The 20,014-nt window shown below is 45.5% G+C and overlaps 1 protein-coding gene across 1 annotated transcript; it reads left to right on the forward strand.

Annotated features, from left to right (window-relative positions):
* The first annotated feature begins 1,785 nt into the window (after positions 1-1,785).
* On the forward strand, positions 1,786-11,355 carry LOC115388511 (membrane-spanning 4-domains subfamily A member 15-like). Its single transcript, XM_030091672.1, has 7 exons — positions 1,786-1,941; positions 2,928-3,038; positions 4,689-4,745; positions 6,628-6,738; positions 8,462-8,584; positions 11,066-11,164; positions 11,245-11,355. Exons 1-7 carry the CDS (start codon positions 1,786-1,788, stop codon positions 11,311-11,313), a joined length of 726 nt encoding a protein of 241 aa, XP_029947532.1. The 3' UTR covers positions 11,314-11,355.
* Positions 11,356-20,014: the final 8,659 nt, after the last annotated feature.

Here is a 20,014-nt window from a genome sequence, read left to right on the forward strand (position 1 = left end):
TATATACAAGTAGAACAGTGCAGAAGTCAATCAGATCATTCAGTTTTAAAAGCTTTGACTTTAGGAATAAAGCTTTGACTTGAGGAATAAAGGTTATATGGCACAGCCGATTCTTTTCACTACTTTACACAAAACACCAAGTAACTGGAACATACAGAAAACTTTTAGGACATGTGCAAGTAAATAAAAACCCACAAAATTGCATGCAAAGGTAATTAAAAGTGACTGGAATGGATGGATTTTAGCTGCCAAATTTTTATGTCTCAGTTTTGTTTTTTTTTGTTTTTTTTACAAGGGTTGACCGCTGTAATCACTCATTCACTCACACACACACACACACACACACACACACACACACACACACACACACACAATCTTGTATTTCTATCCTTGTGGGGACCGTCCATTGACTCCCATTCATGTCGAGCCCCTAACCCTGACCCTTACCCTAACCCTAACCCACACCACAACAAAGCCTAACCCTAAAGAAATGTTTTTGCACTTTTACTTTTTTCAGTAACAACAACATGGTCAAGAAAACACTGTTTCTCCTACTTAGGACCGGAAAAAGGTCCCCACAAGGCACGTCGTTCCACGTTTTGCTATCCTTGTGGGGACATTTGGCCCCGACAAGGATAGAAATACAAGAACACACACACACACACACACACACACACACACATCCCTCCGTCTTACCAACAGCACTGCCCAGTAACCCCCCATCCTACCAAACCACTCCCATCTACCAACCCCCATTCCTATCCCCCACACCTCTCCCATCCTACCCCAACCCCCCTGCACTCTGGATCCGGGGACGGCAACCAGAAACCGGGTCGTGCACCAACCCAGACCCACAGCAACAGCAAGCTTGAGCTGCCCAGCCCCCCCCAGCAAGGCTGTCTCCCTTTCCTCATGGGAGGGGGCAACCTCCAGGCATCAGGACCGAGGACCCCTGACCCCACCCACCCCAAAAACACCCAGAACACCCCAGTGTGGCCCTGAGCCAGCATCCACTGATCCAGACCTCACTGGCGACCCTGATGTACCGGTGACAAACACACAGCATATTCTCCATTTAGGTGAAGATTTGTTCATGGTTAGGCCACAGACACAGAACCGGACACTTCTCCTCAAAGTACATTTGAGTTTCAACATCCACAAAAACAAATGTCATTTGTACCTCTGTCTGATTTGGCTGAAGTACCTGCCTAATAATGGGCCACACATAAAAACCAGGTAGGCTTAATCACCTCAGCTAAGCCTCACAAACTCACAGGCAATATAAATTAAAGGTTTATACAGGTGTTGAAGATGTTATAAAGTCAATGATTGATCAGGGTGTTTTAGTTGAGACGAAAGTCCATGTAATTCCTCCTACACCTAAACCAGGACGACAGGATGAGTGGAGATTTGTCAAACCATTAAATGCATCCAGCACGATTTTATTGTTGAAAAAAAGTCTTCTGACATTAGATTAAGTGTTTTCTTCAACAAGGGTTTTTAGAGTGAGATGAGCTGCTGTGTGAGTCCGTGGAAAGAAGGTGCAACAGTTTTCAAACACAACTCAACTCAAAGGGGAATACCTTCCTGAAATCTTATGACTCCCGGCACACACAATACGCAAACATTATGTAGATATCATGATATACTGTTTTCCAGTAAATGTGAGCCATATGCTTGTGCTACTCGCTTTCGTAACAGAGGGATTAATGATTAACCTGTGGATTTATATGTGACAGAGAGTGGAGCAGCTCAGAAGATCGCCGGAACACCTCCAAGTAGAACATGGCTTCTTCTAACGCAGCTTCTTCCTCGATGCCGTACACCTCGGGAAATGTGGTGCTGGTAACCCAGGTGCACCCAGTAGCTCCCAATGGGGTACAGCAGCTGTCACTGGATGGAAGACTTAACTTCAGGAACGGACATCCCCAGGCGCTCGGGGTGAGTTTCTGATAACAGACAAACCTGAACGCAGTTTCTTGAATCAACACTGACAGAAATAAATGAAAATGTAACAGCTTGTGATTTGTGACAAGTATTATAACCAGGTTTGTGAAGACATCAGGACATGATTTTTAAAAGTATTTATCTTATTAAAATAATGATTCAGTCCAGCCTAATCCAAATCAAAGAACCCATCTGTATTGGTAAGACAGAAAAGTATGTTTATCATGATTGTAACAAACACAAATAAATTTAAGTGCTGATTGATCTGTACATTATGCTGAAGTACACTAGAATCCAGTCAAAATCCTCTGAAGCCACTATGAAATCCACAAAAGGAACTGAACAATTTCCTTATTTCGTTATATTTTTAAAGATAACAGTCACTAAACATGTAACGCCTGAAATAGTTGAACTCGGCACTGGAGACTTTTGGGAATTAATTTAATGAGTCTCATCTATGAGTTATGATTAATATTTTTATCATTAATATTTCCAATTGAAATTTTAATATTTTTGACTCCATCACTCTGTAACATGTGAAGATATAATACAATTTTTTGTGAATTTAACTATTCATACATCGAGTGACAGTATGTTGACATTCACTTCCTGTTTCTGTAAGTCTTATGTAACTGATAATTGTCATAAAATAGATACAATTAAAAAAAGAACTGATATTTCAGATATGCATTACTTGGGCAACAATATATAATCGTGAAAGGGTAATCAATCAACAGTTTTAGGCCATGATTTCGTCCCTTTATTATTATTATTTTTTTTTTAATAATCAATTCATATATCTGTTAGAATATTTACTGTTTTCTGTTGAGATATTAATAAACTAAATAAAATAGTCATGGAATTTTTTTTTTGCCAAAAAATGAAATAGCAAGGGTCCAGTAGAAGTTAAGAAGTGTTTGTTTCAGATTGTCTCTCATTCTTTTCATCATCAGCCAAGTTTCTTCTGTTTGTCTCTGCAGACCGTTCAGATCATGATTGGCCTGCTGACGCTGCTGTTTGGGATCGCAGCGGCTGTCTACAACCCTTCACTGGGGGTTTTAAGCGGGATCTTTGTTTGGGGAGCTTTGATTGTAAGTCCAGTTTTTATGTTCCTCTGCCTTCAAGTTGTCTCTCTTTGTCGTCACAAATTGTTATTATCAAGAGAAGGACACAGTGTACATAACTTCAAAGGCGGTGCTTGTTTTCAGTTTTTTATTTAACTCGTTATTTTCAGGGCATCACTTAGTAGAGTCTTGAGTGAAAGGCTAGATATTGTAGAAGGTCTGATAATGTAGAAGCTGACTAAATCTTACATGACATCATATGACTAGCAACTCAATAAAAATATAACAATACTTCATTTGTATATCAATACAAATATGACTCTTTTATGAGCATGAATGATCATTTATGGGACCTATGCCCCAAGATTCACCTTTCCTCCTACCTGTCATGAAGCAAAGTCCAGCTCTTCTACCCAAACTCTTTCAGTGAAATGCTGTGATAGGGAAACTAAGACCTGTTCCTCTTTTGAGTGTAACCCTGTTGAAGCCAGTTGAAGTGAGTCTGTCTGTAAGTTGTGTTGCATAATGTATCATATCATGTTCATTTTCTTTAATTACACATGTGATGTTGTGTTTGATGTAATGGGTGCAGAATTACTCATTGCAGGTTAACAGTAAAGGTTAACATGCAGACACCCTTTGTTGGGTCAGGCAAGACAAACATTAGCTTAGAGATTGTAACTAGTCTTCAGATCCTCAGCCTTTAAAACAATCATGTAATTCAATCAAAAAATGAAGACCAAACAGTTCTATGCTGAGCATGGCTTGTTCGATTGTAATGCCCAGATAGTTCTTTTTAATTTGTGAAGTCTTGTCGTACTGGAGTGATGGCCTAGTGGTAGAGCATCCGGGAGGTTATGGGTTCGCATCCCGGCCGGGTCATATCAAAGACCTTAAAAATGGTACTGACTGCCTTCTAGCCAGGTGCTCGACATATATAGAATGGGGTAGGGGGTCGAACACACAGAGCTACCACAGGTCTAACCCCCCCACTGTAGCTTCCACTACTCAAAGTAGCTGTGTGGCCTGGGGTTACGAAATGGAGATAGGCACCGCCTAACGCGCTCGTGCACAGGGAGACTTTGACTCTTGTCTGGTATGAGGTCCTCCAGATATGACTTCTTCCAAAAGTTCAGGTGTCACCTTGCAGTGAACTCTTCGCCCTGCCTGGCTCAGCGATGGGAGGCGGGTGGTGGTGGCCACCTCCCTTTGCTGAGGCCTTTATGAATAAGGTTTTATTTTATTTGAAAGACCTGAGAAGATTTAGGTGAGTTGCATTAAGGGACGATCTTCCCATGTCTCATGTAGTTCAGATTTGATTTCAAGACAAATTGATGAATTCATATCACAGAACTTCAATGGAAAGACGGACTTCAGCTCGTCTGTCAAGCTTTTTTAACATACCTGTATTATTTCTTTGTATTGGAAAATACAAGTGTGTATCATCTGCAAAACTGTGCTATCAATGTTTTTAAATTATAATGCACAAAGGAAACTTAGAGTGAGAATAACTGACTGAAAACAGAACCTCATGGAACACCACAGTGTGTTACTGGAACAGTGATAACTAATACTGACAAAATTCTCTTTACCTTTAAGACAGGCCTGTGGTTTGGTTGTATTTGGTCATTCAAAATGTGACTGTAAAAAAGCTTCATTTGATCAATTTTGTTGCAGTACATCGCAGCTGGATCAGTGACGGTGGCTGCTGAGAAACTTTTGAGCCGTTGTCTGGTGAGTGACAGATACTTGTGTTTGAGGAAAAAACATTTCTCATTAATAACTTTGAATTTCAATTTGAAAGAAATATTTGAACTGGTTTGCAAAACTAGGGTTGCGCCGATACCAATACTGATATCGGCAGTTGCCCCGATACCGCACTAAAACGCTGGTATCGGTATCGGCGAGTACTCACAAATAACACGCCGATGCCGTTTTCCGACTTTCATATTGCACTTGAACGCACCGCCGTGTGAATTCATTTTTCGACATTCACGCTGTGTGATCTGTGTTTTCAGCGAATGGCAGCAATGATTTTACATCCCAGTGAGGATGCAGTTCTTGTTACAGAGCGTGGATCTGAGTCTGAAGAGCAGGAGTCTTATTAGTATCATGAGTCTTTGTGAGATGAAGCTGGTCTCCAGCCGCAGGAGCAGACTGAGTCTGGAGTTTAACTGAGTTCCCCGGTGAAGTTAGGAAACCAGCTGGGCTCCAGAAGCAGGTCCGGCGTAGCAGCTAGCGGCTGAGGCAGTAACAGGAGCTAACTGGAGGTACAGGTCCAGGCTTACTGCCACATTCCACATAAAGTATGTCGTTCCGCTCTGCCGTCCGCAGTAAATACGTTGCTTTTTTAATCAATCAGTATCGTTACACATCCTCTGCGCTGTGCTTTCTGTATGAACCGTGCAGTCGCGGGAGTCAGGAGCCTGCAGTGTGGTGATTCCCGGTCGATGGTAACATAAAGAGGCTGTAGTGCAACCACTGGAACACAAGCTGCCGAACAAAAACAAAGGAGGAGGATCCCACAACGGCGTTGCTTAATTCGCCTTATTATTTAATTACGGACTTACTTTTGTAGCATCTTTGATGTAGTTCTTATTTTTTAACCGGTATATTGAGTTCTGTGAGTTCCTATGTTTTCAAGTAACCTGAATGCACCGCCGGGGCGGGGCCAGGAAGCCAGCATGTGTGCGCCTGTTGGAAAAACGGAGAGAGAGTCGCCTCTCAGCTGTTTTTTTATTAAGACTGTTGTTTTGAGACCTGGTCAGGAAGTGGTGGATGGATGGATGGATGGATGGATGGAAGTTTTGCTGCAGTTTTGCCGTGGTTACAACCACAGTAAGTTCTGAAGCTTAATAAACCAGCATTAAGAATCCAACTCATCTACCTTTCATGCTGCTGGATGTTACATTATCATATTCCAGTGCGTCTTGTGGCCCAAAAAATACGGTATGTAGTAAATGGGGAGAACAGAAACAAGGAGAAGGAGGAAAAACAGCAACACTGCGCCCACGTGGTGGCCGAGGCAGAGGACGTGACAGTTCCTGACAATTAGAAGAAGCGTGGTATCGGCAGGGTATCGGTATCGGCCGATGCTACACAGCCAGGTATCGGAATTGGTATCGGTGACCAAAATGGTATCGGTGCAACCCTAGCAAAAACTATGGAATGAGTTGTCAATGGTAATCTAACTTTTTATCATTTTTGAATTGGCCTTTGAGGGACCTTTCAATCAATCAATCAATCAAAATGTTAAAATTTAGCTCAGTGTCAGTGTCTTTGGGCAAGACACTGAAGCCCTAACTGCTCCCAGTGGATCGATTGAGTGCTTTGCATTTCAGACACTTCCACTGGTGTGTGAATGTGTGTGTGAATGTGATAATAAAGTATGTCTGGGATGATTTATGTGGGTGCAATGTGGGTTGCTGTTAAGGGGGTTAATCTTGTAATATATGATGATGACTACGAGTTTTATTTGAGCTAGAATGAATTTAAAACACCAGGACTGTCGCTTATCACGAGACAGTTTCTCGTCCTTGCTTATCAGACATTTCAAATATTTCATTAGGTTCTGTCAAAGTTTCTGTCTAATGTCTGGACTCTGGTCTCTCTCCAGATCAACGCCTCTCTGGCACTTAACATCATAGCAGCACTTGTTGCTGTGAGTGGTGTCATCCTGTATGCGCTGGATCCCGTCATTTGGTACCGCCCCTACCAAGAGCACAATGTAAGAATTATTTTTGCAAAATATATTCATTGGAAAAAATATCAATGACAATTTATGATTACGACATTCACACATCCCACCCTGGCTGAGATGGTGATCACATTAACTATGCTTAACATAAGAGCACTTATAGATCTGGCAAGATCTGTAAGTCCTTAAAGCTGCTGTAGGCAGGATTTTGCTAGTCAATGCTAATTTTTCTGTGTTTTCTTTGGATTAAATGTTAGAGTATCCATTGATAATCCTTTAGGAGTGTAGCATAACTGCACTACCGCGAAGGTGCAGCATTTCCATCTGTCTCTGTTCTGAGCTGAAAAGGAATCTCTATAGCTCCAGGTATCTTTGACCAATCAGAAGAGCCCATGAGGCTCTAACGGTGATTGGTCGAGGGGCGTTCGTCGCACATTCTTGTGGGAGGGGCTTAACTTGCGTAAGGGCGTGATGTCAGAGAAAACAGGACAGGATTGGCTGTGCTGGGTTTCAAATCACCATCTTAGCTGAGTCTAATCGCCATCTTGCTTCGGTAACCCGAAGCAAGATGGCGGAGATGAGAATCCTGCCTACAGCACCTTTAAAGGAATACTCAGAAGATTTTTGAAGATTTTTTAATTTGCCAATTAATGAGCTCCTTGGGATATGAGCAAAACAAAACTGGCAGAAAAGTACTAAGCACATACAGTAAATATGCAGATACTTGAAAACAGAGAGGGTGACCTTAAACGGCAGGTCAGTCTGCTGGAGTACTGAACCAGCCTCAGATTTAACCTATAACCTTAAAATTGAGCTAAAATTTATCCAAAATGGACATGACACCAGGAAGACAAGATACAGGGCCCTTTACAAATAGCAACAAATCCTCAGTGTACAAAGATAAATGATATTCAGCGATATTACAGACAACACCTCTTACTGAGATGGCCAATGGTTCGATAGCTAACGCAAAGACGGATGGAGCTGGACGACAGCTGTCCCATGCTCCAGAGCACAATAGTCTGAGCAAACATTGTTTGTATGAGTCACTGGCTTGTGAATAAGTGTATAGTTGTCTCACCTGAGCAATAAATTTCTGTCCAAAGCTGAATTTTTCCAGTACTACAAGCATGTATCCCCACGCGACCCTATCAAACGCATTTTCAGCATCCGTTATTACTACAATCTCAAGAAAACTATTTGAGTGGTTGGAGTAAATTATATACAAATGAGTACAAGTCTTAAAAAAATATATGGCATCCCACAATAAATCCTTTTTGCTCCTCAGAAATAATACAGGGCAAGACATTTTCTAAACGACTGGCAATGGTTTTAGCCACTATCATCACATCAGCATTGAGTAGGGAGAGGGGTCCTTAAGAGTTGGGTCTTTTTCACTTTTCAAAAGAACTATTGGTTGTGTGTCAGTTTATATGATAGTGTTCCTCCTTTTCGGGTTTTTGTATAGAAAATCTGGATAACTGTATAGTTTTCCTGCTCATATTTTGGAGACACTCAGATTTAGCTTCAGCAATGTCATGACATTGCTGTAGCTTTGACTCTGACCTGTGTGTGTCTCAAAAAAAGAAACTTCAGTCTGTCATCAAATCTCCTGTTAGGCTTTACTTTTACTCCAAAGTGTACAAAAAACACTGTGGATTTGTGGCTGTTTCTCCTTTAGCTTTTCAGTATGAGTTGTATCCATGTAGCTACAATTCTCTGTGTGCAGATACTAACTAAATTCTCTCTTCAGTATTACTATGGTGGCTTTTCGGCTGTGGTGGCTGTGTTCCAGTTCCTGGAGCTCATCATCTCAATCACCATGGCAGCATACGCCTGTAATGCAACCTGCTCCTGTTGCTCCTGCTGCACAGAGGTGAGTCAGTTCCTCACTGTGAACTTGTTTTAGTGTCACTTTACCAGATTAGTTACCCATCCTTCAGATAAATGACAAACTCAGGTCCCGTTTACACGACATTTTCAAGTGAATATGTACTCAACCGTGACCACTTCTTAAACCTCCTCCATTGAGATACCAGGCACACTGGTACAGGTTTCACAAGAAGAAGCGACAGCTCTGCTGTCAGCTGTTTGGTAGTAATGACCGTCACTCTCGACCAGCCCAGTCATGTTCAAACTGTTCATTGGCTATTTGCACATGCTGCTTTATACTCACCGGTTGTTATGTCAACTCCTTTTTTTAATGTCTGCACACCACACAGTGCTGTCCTTTTGGTGGAAAGCAGGACTTCAGACAGTGCTGTTCAGAATGAGAAAGTTTTCCAAGCTGTGTTGCAGGGAATGGAGGCTCACTGCTTTGCTTGGATAGCTGAGCAGTGCCACTCAGGAACAACAGCCAGAGTGGGGCCTGTGTCGCATTCAACCCCGCCTACATTCCAACCGTGAGCTCTGTTATGAGGATCAAAACAAAGATTTGGGTCTGATTGAATGCCACACTGGAGGAGCACCAGACGCAGGCGGTGCTCCGTGCCCAGCAGCTTTGATGCTCCATAACTACCCAAATCAAGCATCAAGCAAACTGTCCCAAACTGGTAGCCTCTCTCTGTGTGTTTTTTTTTTTTTTTTTTTTTTTTTTTGGGGGGGGGGGGGGGGGGGGGGGCTCACTTATTAAATTCTGGGTAATCACTCTGATTTTGCTGACATGATTAGTGAGTAGTGAGTGCTGACAGACAGGGGTGTCACTCGGTTTTAAGGCAGGTGGTTAGCCCCCAGAAGATGCAAAGGATGTGAGGGAACGTAGCGTACTAGCACAAAACTTATCAAAAGGCTAACAAAGACTGTGAAATTATTCATTATTTCTTTTTTTTAATACAGTACAGCAAGAAAAATAGGTTTGCACAGTTACAGCATGTTTGCAGCAGCATTTTGCAAACTGGGATCCCAGACCCCCAGGAATCCTCAAGCCATAGCTTAGGGGGTCTGAGAAAAAATGTAAAATAAAGTAACAATAAATTAATATCATGCTGTATTAATTAAAAAAGAAAAAAGAATATATATTTACATATAGGTAGCAATGCACTAATAAGTAAACTAACTCCTCCCCCTTAGCTTAGCTATGGACCAATTAAAACTTTGACATGATTGTTATGTCACTAAATCTGTGATTCGTTACTCACATTGCGCACAGCCCCTACCGCTGATTGGTGTTTCTGGCTGGTAACGATGGAAACATTTAGATAAGCCCTCTTCATCAAGTGGACTAAGCCTAACCCAGCAAAACTGAGAACACACCTGTTTCCATTGACAGGCTCATTACTGGGCTTTCCTCAGTATTTGGTGTGTTTGAAGCAGGGAGAGAACTGGAACATGCTGGACAGGGGTCCTCCAGGAACAGGGAAGAACACTTGTTTGATTACTTTCGTTTATGCATACTATAGCCATATCTTCTTTAAAAGTATGAAGTAGCCTCAAAGTGAGGGGAAAAAGATGGTTCAAAATTTGTGATAATCCTTGAATAATCTTGTTCTAGCTCTCTGAATGGAATTGAATCGTGAGGTGCTTCAAGCTTGCAATATTCTCTATGCGCACCACTGTCATCACCCAGGAAAATTGTGGCTCTATGTGGCTCAACAATGGATTTAAGGCTGAGCCACAGTGGCTATGCCTTAAAATTTCCTGGTGCAAGAACTGTGGCTATACTTTGCCAAACCTCGGTGTCCCGTACTGGTACAGCCTGTGTGGTACTGGTACAGGCATGTGTGTTGTTTCATCATAAAAACACACAATAGCATTCACAAGTGGCCCTACATCAAAACTACATAATTTTCAGAGTTTCTGGCTTTTAGGTAGAAACGGACATCATTTTCAAAATGTTGTTGAGTGACTGTTCAGCTTTTCTTCAAGGTGGTATGGAGGATTTTTCTTTCTGTGGCTTTCCAGGTGGATCATCTCAACTACTGGCTCACCACCATGACATTCAGCGTGCTCGCACCTGCCTAGCTCAGCTGGCTGCGCATGCGTACGAGTATTGAATTATCTCATGAGCTCCGCTTTCAACCATTCAGTGTTGTACCAATTTCACCACATCTTTAGGAAAGTCTGCAACGGAAAGTTTGAGCGATGCTGAGTGTTGAAAACAGTGAAGTGCACAGTTGAGCCATATGAGCTCTCACTCACTCGCTCCTGGCATTTGATGAGTGTTTTCTCTGGTGGAGAGGATGAGATGGCTTGGAGCATGCGCATCATTCAAAAAGGCACTGACAGTCGCTGGTCTCTAAATTCAGGGAAAATCGTCCATGCCACCTTTAAACAAAAACACGAGAATGCACTTTCATTTGAAACTTTCTCATATAAATGGGGCCTTAGTGACATTGTGTTTTTTTTCCTCTTCTAGCAGCCACAGCAACTCATTCAAACTGTAGAAGGGCAGATCATCACTCAGGCTCCGCCCAATTTCCAAGCAGCACCTGTTGCCCCCGCTCAGCCATACCCTCAGGTAGATAAAATAAGTGTGTTTGCAACGTGAATCTTTTTATTCTGAGTTAAAATCCCACTGATTGTTCTGTTGTCTTGCAGGTGGCGCCCAATGTTAAAAACCCATCAGGTCTGGGTTCTGCTGAGCCTCCAGCTTATCAGCATATCTGACGCACACACATCGACTCCAATCATTACAGAGCTGCCGCTTAAAGCTCGTGTCCGGAGTTTTGAAAGAGAGAGGTTTTTTTTAATCCAAAGTCTCAGGTTCCGCCCTCCCTCTGCTTTCATGAGCGACCAAGCCACGCCCCTTTAATTGTGCACACTATTATCTGTCGGGTGAAAATGAGAGCCTCCGAGTCCTACAGCATCCTACATGTTTAGCTGTTTACGGTGGATGTTCAGCAGACAGTGGATATATCCGAGGTGAGCGGCGGCTGCTGCGTAGCTAACTCACCTCTGCCTGGGCGAGCGGCCGTGCTCTCTGGCTGCTCGCACACTTTGATTGACAACACGAGAATGCGGAAGCTCGAAATCTATTGGCTGACGCTGACTGGCACTTTTTCGGATAACATGGGGGTCTATGAGACGAAGGCGGGGCTCATAAATAAATTTTTATATTGCTTTATGCAATATTATATTGTAGTATCGAACCAGACTGACACATTGAAGCTCTGTTGAAAAATGATACATACGTTGGAAACGAACGGAAACTCCGGACACGAGCTTTAAGCTTGTCTGTCTTTTTCTGTAACCTTAAACATAGAGAGATGTGCAAACAGCTGAACTACAAAAAACAAAAATAAAATAAAACCAGACTTTCATAGAATGTGTTCGAAGCAGCTTCATGGTGGTGAATGTGGATTCTGCTTGTTTCATTAAGCAAGGATAAGAGAGATGAAGGGAGAACATATAAGAAGGTCAGTATGAGTGCTGCAAAGAGATATATCTTTGCTGAAATATTCTTAATCAGATAATACTTTGAAAATCAATGTGCAAAGTGGATTTTGTTTGAGGTGATTATATGAAGTTACGAGGGGGGACCCAAAAGAAACCGGACTGTGGTTATAAAAAAAAACAAAAAAAAACTAAGAATGATTTGAGCCTTTTGGCCATTATATGTTGCTATAGCATAGCCTTAAGCATAACTATGAAAAATTTCACCTCACAAAGACACACAGGCAGCTCACACACAGTGTTTGTTATTACAGTCCCGCCCCCTTCTTCGAAAAATCCCAAAATGGTCCTGCGCCTCTTTACCATGGAGCAGAAACAGGCTGGCGTGGACATGTGCCAGGAGCTGAAAAGGCAGCTGGAGGACAATGGAGGCTGTTTGGGAAGATCATCCCTGCTGTGGTTGCTCTGGGAGGCGGTCAGGCTGAAGCAGCCGGCGCTGTGGGAGAGTGGGGACTGGTGGCTCCATCATGACAATGCGCCAGCGCACAGGGCTCTGCGCGTAAAACAGTTCCTGATGAAAAACGGCATGGCCCTGCTGCCCGATCCACCGTATTCCCTCAATTTAGCCCTGTGCGACTCCTTTATCTTCCCAAGAATGAACAAGGAACTGAAGGGGCGGAGATTTGATGATGAAGAGGTGCAAAAAAAAAAAATCTAAGAAAGCTCTTACAGGGACCATTACGCAGGAGCATGCCGATTGTTTTGAGCAATGGAAATCCCGGCTGCAGCGCTGTATTCAAGCCAAAGGAGAGTACTTTGAAGGTGACAGTTTTGATTAAATGTGAAAATAAAAAAATTAAAAGTTATAACCACTGTCCGGTTTCTTTTGGGTCCCCCCTTGTAAAAATGCATCAGTTCAGTTTGCCCTGGAACTGCTTCATAATTACCTGATGATGTCCCTGGGAGTGGGATCCCTCCATACTGTGGTTCTCCCCAAGATTTCTTGTTTTCCCACTGGGTTTTTGGAGTTTTTTTCTTGCCAGATGTGAGGGTCTAAGGTGGTGGTTGCTTCGTTTTGTCTCATTACTGTGAATTTGACATATTAACATTATGCTTATTCACGGTTTTTATTTTTACCAACCAATGTAACATCTTGAAGCCCTCTGAGGCAACTTGTTGTGATACTGGGCTATACAAAAATAAATTGATTGATTGATGAACACATGGGTGGTTGCATGTTTTTTGAAAGTGTTACGGTCTGTACTGAGGCTCAGACGCAGACAGCAAGACGGAGGCGGGTCTGAAGGATGCAAGAACAGTTTATTCTGGGGGGTCAGGAAGCAGCGAGTCCAGGCGGCTGGTCTGAAGGGGCTCTGTCCGAATCATCGGTGGCGAGCTTCAGTATTGGTGTCCTGGTTCTGCGTCCTGAGACAGTCCGGGGCAGGTGGGCGGCTGGAGAGGCAGAGAGCTGCTGGGCGCTGCGGCAGGCTGATCTTGGCTCCAACTGCAAACAATAACTAAGTTAACTTGGGTAGCTACTAAGCTGAATGTGCTCACACACGTCACACACGGTCGTAGATGTTACGATCCAGCGCTGACTCTCAGCTTGGGCGTTGCTTAAATAGTGCCAGTGTCCCAAGCAGCTGAAAGTCATTCCGCTGACGAGCTGAACCCATGCTGCAGCAAGCCTCCTCTCCAGCTCCACCCACCTGAAAAACAAAAACCAGAACCTGCACAGCACCACTAGGAGGCTGCTGCTGTGCGGGTCCTGACAGTACCCCTCCCCCTACGTGGGCCCCCAGGCACACGCGGCAACCAATCAGGGTGGCGGCGATGAAACTCCTGTATAAGATCCAGGTCCTCAATACGCCCCTGAGGAACCCAGGAGCGCTCCTCTGGAACATAACCCTCCCAATCCACGAGGTACTGGACACCCCGGCCCCAGCGATGAACATCCACAAGCTGCCGCACCGAATAAACAAGACCATGTTCTGTAAGGGCATTATTTTATTTTTTATTCTTTCACTTTTTAATCTGCACTGATTATGTGCTGCTTCTGCTTCACAGCGTGTTTGAGATGTGCTTTTCACGCTCCGCCAGGTTTTTTTCTGCACTACACCGTAAATCCACACTGAGTCAAACTTGCGTACACGATGTCAGACCTGTCCTGAGATGTCGTACGAACGAGGTATCCTAATTGTGCATCCGGACGCAATCGGTCGCGGTAGCAACTCTTTTCTTTTGCATTTTCAAGTGTTGTCATAGTTTGTTTTGATTTCTCTACCCCTTCAAAATGGCGCCGTCGTCCCATAATGCATTGCGCGGTGACGTCGGTTCCAAAGCTCAATACTACCCTGGTCCTGCACTGTGGCATCGCTCTCTTGGGAGGTGGAGTCCCTAGTTCAGCGGGCCCAACTGCAGTAGCCCGGCCCAGGTAACGGACCCACTAACCGCTTGTTTGTGCCCACTTCTGTCCGCTCTCACGTCCTGCAGTAGGGACATTCTTCTCGGCTGTTCTGCCACCCTGGAGCTACTCGAACGTTGGAGGTGCTGCGACAGCGGTTCTGGTGGCCCACCATCAACAAGGACACGTGGGAGTTTGTGGCTGCCTGTGTGGTCTGCGCTCGGAACAAGACTTCTAACCGGTCCAGTTCTGGGGCCTTACCTATAAAGCTTGCGGCGCACAAAACAAGCCCCAAACCTTGCGGTGCCGCCCCTCTGCGCCAAAGCAGGTACCTATATACATTTTGCGAAGGGAAAAAATGCGCGTGACTTTGCGGTCCTCACCGCCAACAAAATAGCTGCTATACGGGACCGCACAATTCAGAAAAACTACGTGGAGACGACTAAGCGGAAGGAAACGGAATTGAAAAGCCTTTATTTGTCCCGCATGGGGAAACTGCAGGGCTGCAGCGGCAAGAAACGTAGAAAGAAAAGTAGAAAAATACAAAGCCCAACCATACAAGGAAAAGTTAAATGTAGTTTGTATGCAAAATTAGATATAATTGCATAACAGGAATATACTGACCGACACAATTATTTAAGTTGAATTAAATATAACGGAAATAAATCGGAAGACACATTTAATTAAATAATAGATAGAAGCCGACAGATATAAATCAAACTTAATTTACACCAATATCCAAGACAGATATAACGAAATAAATAACAGACATAAGTTCGATATAATTTAAATATACATTTAAGACAGACAGTGAGTGGTGATGATTGCACATGAGGGGAGACACTTTGAGGAAGTCATGTTCAGTGCGCTTTGGAATGTTTCCATCCTGAACCATCTCCTTTCTGCATCTTCTAAAATAAACACAAAATAAATAGTTCACAGGGAGCAATCAAACACATCACATATAAACATGTACAATGTCTTTGTCTCTGCACTTACAAATACCGACTGTCCCTTGTATGACAATTTTTCTCATGATACACACTTCAAATTGTTCACAATTAAATGGCAAATTGACACAAAAAATGTTTGCTATTTAGCCATGGCCATATCTGACGTCCGAACCCCGAATCATCCTGGGTTCACAGCCTCTATGTGCTGCAGCGCATTAAAACCTGCTGACTCCAGAGGCAAAACAATTTAGATAATGCCTGGACGCACAATCATATTGTGCAACCATTTCCACTACATTTTTATGTTAAGTTTTTTTTTTCCTTTTTTTTTTAAAAGGTGTTTCCGCAATGTTGAGACTATGAATTATGACAACTCACCTTCAAGTCGGACCACTTTTTTCACTTCAGCAGTAGTGCGCCCGATGGCTCTGACCACGTTGTGGTCACCTGCTCCCACTCAATATTTTTCCGTCTGTCCCTCCACTGCTGTGTCCTCCAGAGAGGACAGCAGACCGGCTCTCCACCTCACCAATAACGGCAGCAGCATCACCTCAATCCTCCTCAGCGGCAGATCCACCGCCTGCATGCGGTGCGTCTCACCTGCCGGCGACACTTGTGTTCTGCAGCGAGACGCTGATCGCCTTGAAAAGGAAAAGCTGCGGTGTCCTCTGCTGAATGTGCGATTAAATTGTAAATGCCATGATTATGCACACTTTTGCTCATTTGGCTGATCATAAAGTGTTTTTCTATTGTTTTCGTTCGTTTCTTTATGTTTGGAATAAGATTTAAAATGTTGCTTTTTTTTTTATTTGAGTGCTTCAACACAACCCGCCCGAATGTCATTAAAATCTTAATTTTTCGACACTTCATCCGCCTGATCCGCGGTTATCTGCAGGCTCCGCGCCTCACCGTCTGATATACCCAAATTTCATTCATGAGTTCATTTGCATACCCATATATGGTGCCAAGGGGTGGAGTTGGGGCGGGATTGTGGGTGTGATCGGCCACCGACACGTTCTCCGCAGGATTTGAAACCTTGACTTGGAAATTGCGAACAGCTGTGCGGCGGACTTTTTTTTGGCTCCCGAATTTTTTTTGCGGACAGAAGTTTGCGTTGCGTTCCCACGCACCATTATTGTCAGATTTTCCCGCAGGGTTTTATAGGTGACGCCCCAGGTCTGCTTCAGCCCTTGCCGGTACCCAGTCGGCCGTGGTCTCATGTTGCGCTTGATTTTGCTCAGGTCTTCGCGGCGAATGGAGCAGCAGGCCAACCGCAAGCGCACTCGCGCTCCCTGCTATTCTCCTGGGCAGAGGGTTTGGTTGAGGGCCAAGGACCTCCCTCTCATGGTGGAATCCAGGAAGCTAGCTCCTCGCTATGTGGGACCTTTTGAAGTGGACCGGATCATCAATCCCAGTGCAGTGCGCCTCAAGCTCCCTTCATCCATGCACATTCACCCCACCTTCCATGTTTCTCAGATCAAGCCTGTGGTCACAAAGTGCTTTACACATCATAAACACCAAAGGATAAAAAAAAAGAACAAAAACAACACAAAACGGGAAAAGAAACAACAGAATCACAGAAAAGCAAGACTGTAGAGATGCGTCTTGAGCTGCTTTTTAAAGTAGTCGACAGTGTCCGCTGATCTTAGATTAACTGGGAGGGAGTTCCAGAGAGTGGGAGCCACTACCTCAAACGCGCGGTCAAAAACAACGCCCAGCGGGCCTGGCGGGAGTTCAGCCGTTCGCAGAGCGTACATACTCAGGATTCTTATGGTCTGTCCAACCAATGAAAGGCTGCTCTGCCCCCTCCAACCAGCATCTCCACTCCTCCAAAGCCAACTTGACTGCCAACAGCTCACGATTCCCGATGTCATAATTCCGTTCCGCTGGAGTGAGACGGCGAGAGAGAAAGGCACAGGGATGGAGCTTATTATCAGATACAGCTCGCTGAGAGAGAACAGCCCCCACACCAGAGTCAGAGGCATCCACCTCCACCACAAACTGGAGGCTAGTGTCTGGTTGAATGAGAATTGGTGCCGAGGTGGACCGGGCCTTGAGTTCCTGGAAGGCCTTGGAGGCCTCGGGAGTCCAAATAAACGGCCGTGAAGTGGAAGCGAGAGCTGTTAGAGGAGCAGCGACCTTACTGTAATCCCTGATGAACCGCCGGTAAAAGTTAGCGAACCCAAGGAAACGTTGGAGCTGCTTCCGATCCACTGGTTGGGGCCACTCCTGTACAGCCGTCAGCTTGGAGGGGTCCATGCATGTCTCTCCCTGTGAGATGATATAGCCAAGGAAAGATACAGTGGATCTGTGAAACTCACATTTCTCCGCCTTGACATACAGGTGATTCTTAAGGAGTCGTTCCAGGACCAGGCGAACGTGCTGGGTGTGTTCCTCCATGCTGTGGGAATAGATCAGGACATCATCTATGTAGACAAACACAAAGCGATCAATGAAATCCCTCAGAACGTCGTTCATGAGATTCTGGAACACTGCCGGGGCGTTTGTCAGTCCGAACGGCATAACCAGGTATTCGAAGTGACCTAGTGGTGTGTTGAAGGCCGTCTTCCATTCATCTCCCTCCCGGATACGGACCAGATGATAGGCATTGCGTAGATCAAGCTTGGAGAACACCTGGCACTGTGGAGGGGGAGGAAGGTGGAGCTGAGCAGAGGTAAGGGGTAGCGGTTTCTAACCGTTATGCTATTAAGTCCCCTAAAGTCAATGCAAGGTCTGAGCGAACCGTCCTTACTCACGAAGAAAAACCCTGCACCAACCGGAGACGAGGACGGGCGTATTATGCCAGCTGCCAGGGACTCACGAATGTAGGTCTCCATGGCAGCGCGCTCGGGTCGGGACAGGTTATACAGCTGGCTGCGGGGCAGAGTAGCTCCTGGAAGCAGATCAATAGGGCAGTCATACGGACGGTGTGGCGGCAGAGAAAGGGCCTCACTTTTACTGAAAACCTGAGCCAAGTCGTGGTAATCCTCGGGAACTGCTGACAGGTCGACAGGCTCAGGGGGAGGAGACTGCGGAGACACATCAGGGGTGAGCGCCGATCGTAAACAGTTATTCAAACAGAACGGGCTCCAGGAATTAATCTCCTCAATCTAGTCGATCTGGGGATTGTGTTTACGCAGCCAAGGAAAACCCAGCACCAACGGCGGCTGCGAATGATCAATGAGGTGGAAGGTTAGGGTCTCCTGATGGTTCCCAGCAAGCACCAAAACCACCGGACAGGTCTTATGACTGACCTGAGCAAGATGGAGACCGTTCAGTGACCTCACAGTTAGCTCAGACTCGAGCTGAACGATTTAGCTGAACTTAATTGACGGACTAGCTTGATATCCATAAAACTCTCTTCTGCACCCGAATCCACCAAAGCCACCACAGAAACGGATTGAGCGTGAAAGCAGAGAGTGCCGGTTACCTGAAGGTGTTGAGGGGACTTGAAGGAGGTTCGGCTCACCCGCAGCCCCTCGTCTACTGGGGAGCCTGGTCTTTTAACGGCCACTTGGAGCAGTCGGCGAAGTAATGTCCAACCCCACCGCAAAAGAGGCATGCATTCGTGGCCCGGCGGTGCCTCCTCCTCTCCAGAGATGACATCTGGGCCCGGCCGATCTGCATGGGCTCCGGATCCTGAGGCACAGACGAAGCCTCTGCTCCCGCCAGCCGAGACGAAGCCGGAACTACGGGTGCTGGGAAGCGAAGTGAGCACGCATGCCGGCGCTCCCTAATACGATTGTCGATGCTGATGCACAGAAAAATAAGGCTCTCCAAATCTGGTGGTCGTTCTCGGATGGCCAGTTCGTCCTGCCAATGATCCTGCAGACCCCGTAAGAAGATGCACTGAAGAGTGCTGTCATTCCACCCGCTCCGTGCAGCTAAGGTCCGGAACTCAATGGCGTATTCGGCCACACTGCGGCCTCCCTGACGGATTATCGTTAGCCGGTCGCCAACGTCCCTGCCCCTCACCGGGTGATCAAAATTTCTCCTCATCTCCTCCGTGAAGGCCTGATAGGACTGACATACTGGCGATTGACTGTCCCACAAGGCCGTTCCCCAGGCCTTTGCCGGGCCGGAGAGGAGGCCGATCAGGTAGGCTACACGGGGCCGGTCGGTGGGGTAGGATAGTGGCTGCAGCTCAAACACCAGTGAAACCTGGGTGAGGAAGGCCTGGCAGGAACCAAGATCTCCGGCGTCGCGCTCCGGTGTAGGCGCGTTCGGCTCCCGAGGAGGAACCGTCACCTGCGGAGATGGAGCCGGGCCCATGGGGCCCACAGCAGGACCTGCTGGCGGGGACGACAGGTGGGTGGTGATCTTGGTAATTTGGTCAGACAGACGAGAGACCTGCTCAAATAATGTTCCCAGAACCTTATCTTGGTCGGCCACCTTCGAAACCAGGTTCTGCTGAGCGGCAACTCCTTGCTCCCCCCCGGGGTTGCGGTCTGCTGAGTTCATTGTTTGACTGGATCGTACTGTTACGGTCTGTACTGAGGCTCAGATGCAGACAGAAAGACGGAGGCGGGTCTGAAGGATGCAAGAACAGTTTATTCTTGGGGGTCAGGAAGCAGCGAGTCCAGGCGGCTGGTCTGAAGGGGCTCTGTCCGAATCGTCA

The sequence above is a fragment of the Salarias fasciatus genome, chromosome 5 (assembly GCF_902148845.1).
Source record: "Salarias fasciatus chromosome 5, fSalaFa1.1, whole genome shotgun sequence".
Lineage (NCBI taxonomy): Eukaryota > Metazoa > Chordata > Actinopteri > Blenniiformes > Blenniidae > Salarias > Salarias fasciatus.